At 44.3% G+C, this 5,278-nt stretch overlaps 1 protein-coding gene across 1 annotated transcript in view; it reads left to right on the top strand.

The window, feature by feature from the left end:
* Positions 1–5,278, top strand: part of MPP4 (MAGUK p55 scaffold protein 4) — a 35,561-nt gene that overhangs the window by 2,414 nt on the left and 27,869 nt on the right. The window contains exons 2-3 of the mRNA XM_045296653.1: positions 1,105–1,226; positions 2,421–2,498. Of these exons, the coding sequence (XP_045152588.1) occupies positions 1,105–1,226; positions 2,421–2,498 (200 nt within the window). The remainder of the gene's footprint in view (positions 1–1,104; positions 1,227–2,420; positions 2,499–5,278) is intronic.

Raw genomic sequence — 5,278 nt, 5'->3', positions numbered from 1 at the left:
CTCTTCAGACTCACGAAACACATGCAATGATACTGAATGCAAGAAAATCACAGGCCAGTGGGTGGAAAGTCTTGTGTATCCAGTGGTGGTAGAGGCATCTCAGCACTGGCAGGGGTCTCCACGTGGCTCCTTCAGCTCCGGGTACTAGCATAGCTAGTCTTGTCAGTTGCAATGTCTCCCAGGGAGTGAGCATGTGTCCCTCCCCCGGCGTGCTGTTTATCTCCTTAGCACCTCCAAATGAGGTCATCAAGTTGAGACCTGATTGACAGGCTTAACTCCACCCTCCATTCTTAATCCTTTCAAATTGACAACAGATTATGTCACTACCACATATAGCTAAGGGTTCCTACTCTACAGTCAAAACAATCTAGTGACAATGACATCAGTCTAAATTTGTGATTTATTTTAACAAGGAATTTGTAGTGCAGTTTTGAGTGTACTACTACATCATTAATGATAAATCTCCAAGCAATTTTCAAGGTAAGAAGAAAATTAATCGACATGGCTGATTCAAAAGTTTTCTTTTTAGTCACCCCTATGTAAACCTTAGAACCCTTCATAATCTAGTCACAGTAAGACTATCACTGCAAGAAATGGAATTCCCATGGAAATACTTATCAAGCACACATACAAACAGACTAAAATCTGTTTAGTTCTATAATCCAGTGGAAGTCTGAGGTTTATGTTAAGAACCTGTTAGGAGTTTGAGTTTTTCAATAACAATTTGAAGAAATTGGGAAAGGTCAATGGCAACCGACTTTATGTTCAAGTTGGGGAAGGCGTATCCAGGAAAGAGCGAGATGATTTTGTAAGATAGAAAGCCGCGCTTTCATCTCATGGCAACAACACTGGGAGTGAGCAGTATTTTCTTGCTTTTGCCACAAGGAAACGGGGTTGCAAGCAAAGTGGCGTTCTCAGGTTCACATAATCAGTAAGTGGCAGAAAAGGGTTTGGAGCCAGATCTTTTGGCCCTATATCCAATGTCATTTCCACTCCTCATGAGACCCCCCGTGGTCTCGCCCCCACTGTTTGAGCTGCTGTTCACACAATACCTGTCTTTCTTTCCGTCTCAGCCTTCACCCCTGTGCTCGCTCCCTCTCCCAGGTCTCTCCCACTTCCTGAAGCTTGTGCTACAGCAGCCGAGCCTGTTCTACAGCCGAGACATGAACGGAGTGAGTCTCTTATATGATCTCCTCCACTCCCCATGGCTGCTGGCTCTGCTCAAGGTGAGCCCCCCACGAAAAATCTACTTACCCAACTGGGCAACAGCCAGGATGGGTGGTTTGATTTTATGAATGGCCCTAGCTCACCACTGATAGGCTTCTTGTGCTTTACATTTCCTGCATCCAGCAATCAGCCTTAGTCACTTAGTCATAAGTCAAAGTCATCAGACCTGCCTGGCCTTGAGGCAGAGCAGGGAAGCTCCCCTAGCACAGATCTGGAGAAGGGTTGGGCTGAGGAGGCCTTGGGAGATTTCTAAGTAAACGCAGGCCTGCTTGGCAGAACCAGGGAAGCTTTGCTGCACTCAGCTTAGCTCGGGGTCCCAGAATGGTAAAACATGCCTTCGGGGCCAGCAGAGACTAAGTTGGAAACTTATAATTGAGCTCTTACTAGGGATTAAGGGAGGCAAAGGAACAAGACTGGGAACTGAGTAGAGTGGATGTAGTGTGAACGGCCTCCTGTTTAGACCCTCTGATGGACCCTGGGTGACATACATGTGAACTTCGCAGGTGCCTCATGCACAGGTCCTCACTGGTCTCTAGCCTTTTCTGCTTCTTCATAAATCCCCACTGGTCTCAGCCCCAGAAAGCTTACCCTCACTAAGGTGGTTGTTAGTTACCGTCGAGTGGGCACTAACTCAAGGCGATGCCATGACGGAGGCATTGCCCGGTCCTCGGCCACCTTCACTGCGCTGGTCTGCTGCAGTCTATTGGAACAGTCCCTGGGTGTCTAAAACACTCACCACCCAGCATTACATCAGACAGTATTCTACTGGGATCCATAGGGTTTCCATGGGCTGTGTTTCAGAATTATATCAACAGGCCTTTCTTCCTCATCTCTCTCAGTTGGGAAGCTCCCGCCCGCCATGGAGGACTCTGCGGGTATTTGAAATCCTAGTGGTGTCAGTTCCAGCATCGTAGCAAGAAGAGAAACACTATAGTATGACAAACTGACAGATGGTGGCAGTGAATTCATTTTACAGGAGTGGAAGTTTGAGTTCACATTATGCTTTTTATCAGCGAAATCACTTGGGAAAGATCAATTCCCGGCAATAGTCAAGAATTCAGCCTTTGAAGCACTAGAACCACCAAGCTCGTCCATTTCTTTTTGAGATGACACTTTTTCTTCCCTTTGAGAGCTTACATTTAAAATGTCAAGTAGTCTTTATCTGCCATTCTATCACCCCTGCCCTTTGGAAGGTCTATGAGTGCCTCCAGGAATTTAAAGAGAAGAAGCCAGCTCCTGTCACAGCCCGTGCACAAGCATCATCTTCAGAGGTAAGGTGATCTGTCAGCCACAGCCCGATAGAACTTTGAACACCACACTAGTTTACCAACAGCTAGTTTGAAGGAAGTGAGTGTATGGAGCATATATAGGTACTGATGGTAAAAAGCTGAATGATGATTATACATTATTTTAGGCAAGATTCTCTAGAGAAACAAAACCAGGACACTTATGATTATATATATGGATAGGTTTATACAGCAAGAAGGAATGTAACAGCTTAATTAGTCCACACAGCAGTACAGAGGGCTCAGTTCAACTCACTTCTGTGGAACAGTTAATAGACTGAAAGTCCTTCAACTCACATGGACTACGGGGTCTAAGATCAAGGAAGCAGACGTTAGAGTCCTCCCTTGGGAAGGCAGGCAGAGTCTGCCCACAGGCAGCAAACAGAAGGGTGGGTCAACAACAGTCAGTAGCTCAGGGAGCTTAGTGAAGCAGACCAGGATGGGATATCAAATGTAAGCAATGCAAGGTGACAAGGTCCACCAGCCTCAAGCTCAAGTGATGGACACACCAGCAGCATGGCGAAGCAGGTCTTGAAGGACCCTCAAGCTCCAGTTCTAGCAACATGATCCACAGGTTGGCTTGGTCCCCAGGTAGTGTAGCACATAGCTTGAGACAGAGAACCAGCTAAAGCAGCAGCACACTGGTCCAATCACCAGAGGGCAAGAGAGACGGGGGTGGGCCTTGCAGAGCCCTTTATCTCTTTGCCCTCCATTCAAATTGCAGCCTGATTAATCCCTCATGTTCCTATTGACCAAGTTGGCACAATGAACCTAACTATCATTTACATCTAGTAAGTGGCTTTAGCTTTACTATAAGGAAGAAAATTGGCATTCCATCTCCCCAAATTAAAACATAAAAATACCCCACTCCCTGATTTCTCTTCTCTTATGGCTTTCCATACTCCTTTCATCCAAGTTACTGTATATACTTGAGTATAAGCCGACCTGAATATCTCCCGAGGCACCTAACTTTACCACAAAAACTGCATTAAAAATGTGCTGAAAAACTCAGTTTATACACAAGTATATACGGTAATACCTGTCAACATTGTAGTCTGGTTTTTCCTGTAATACTTGAAAAAAAAAGTCTTTCCATGTATTCAGGGTGGACTCAAACACAAGAAAAATCTGATGATGTCGCAGGTCCGAACTGTGTTTTGCTCTGGTGTATGTAGGGTCGTGATGAGTTGGAACTGACTCAGGGGAACGTAACAACAGCAATAAGGAGCCCCGGTGGCATTATGAGTTATGGTTTAGGCTGCAGTCAGCAGTCTGAAACCACTAGCCATGCCACGAGAGAAAGATAAGGCTTTCTACACTCATGAAGAATTACAATCTCTGAAAACCCACCGACACAGTTCTCCCTCTGTCCTGTCGGGCTGTTGTGAGTTTGAACCAACTTGATGGCAGTGAGATTTTTGAGTGTTGACTAAAACAACGTAATCCTTCTGTGCAAACAATGTAATCCTTCTGTACAAACAACGTAATCCTTCTGTACAGGGTGAATTGAGTCTTCAGTTTAGAGGGACTGAAAAATAAGCTCTCCTCCGAATACTCTGTATCCATCTTCCCTGGCCTACTTTTTGTCTTAACTCTTATCACCATCAAACACTATATATATATATAAATATATATATATAGCTTATAACATAATATATGTGATCTATAACTTATACATGTTATATCTAATATATGACATACATAACATACATATGTTATATTCATTGTCTGTGCACGCTTCATGAGAATGGGAATTTTCTTCTGACTGTTCACTGCTCTTTTAGCATCATCCAAAACAGTACCCAACATAGTAGGTCCTCAATAAATAGTTGTTGAGTAGATGACTAAATGAGAGTCCATGTTATTAGTCATTGCACAAGCTATATTTTAAAAAGGGAGAACAAGGAACTCTACCCTCAAGTCCCTTAATCAACAACTCAAAATGGTTTCTGTTATTCTCAGGGCCACACGACAGCATTTTGATCCGTTATGAAAGTGTTGGGTTGTTCACTGTAAGGCTGGCCGTTCAATCAACCAGCTGTTCCACAGTAGCAAGATGGAGATGTCTGCCTCTATGAATATTGAAGTCCCAGGAACTCTTTGGAGCAGTCCTACTCTGTCCTATAGGGTCACAATGATAAGAACCAACTGGATGGAACTGGGTTTGGTTAGTGAATGGAGGGATAGCTTTGCAAATTGTGTTTTCATTTGACTATATGTTATGATGGCCGATGACACCTAACAACAATGAAAGATGCTCTCTGCTAGGCTGAGTTGTCTAAAGAAACAAAACCAGTGGTACTCATAAATGTGTAAGAAAGAACTTATATCGAGGTGTAGTTTTATATCAAGGCATTCCAGCCCAATCCAACAGTCCAATGTTAGCCAGAGCTGCAGTCCGATGGTGCAGAAAGGGGAAGTGGGAAGCAAGGCGATCACAGGCCAGAGTAAGTGCCTTGGCAAAGTTGAGTGGGTGCAGAGTTGAGTGAATTCAAGGTTGGTGGGAACATGGCAAGGTGCCAGCAGCTCCCAGGGTTGGTGGCCCACACGGGAGAGGAGGCAGACTATCAAGCGGATAGGACAAAATGTCAGAGAGAAAGAAGTTCTTTCTGTCTCTCATAAAAAGGCCACAGCCCCCAAGGAAGCATCATCAGGCTAGTTGATAGATTAGTCTACACCCCTACACTTTCACACAGGTGTAAGTTGACATAAAATCTAACTGACACATGCTCCATTGTGTTTTTTTTCTTGGGTTTTTTTTTTTT

Source organism: Echinops telfairi, unplaced genomic scaffold, assembly GCF_000313985.2.
Source record: "Echinops telfairi isolate 266 unplaced genomic scaffold, ASM31398v2 ScPeMD7_3;HRSCAF=10, whole genome shotgun sequence".
NCBI classification, from domain to species: domain Eukaryota; kingdom Metazoa; phylum Chordata; class Mammalia; order Afrosoricida; family Tenrecidae; genus Echinops; species Echinops telfairi.
Note: the sequence above shows the minus strand (reverse complement) of the source record. Positions and strands in the feature narration are given on the sequence as shown.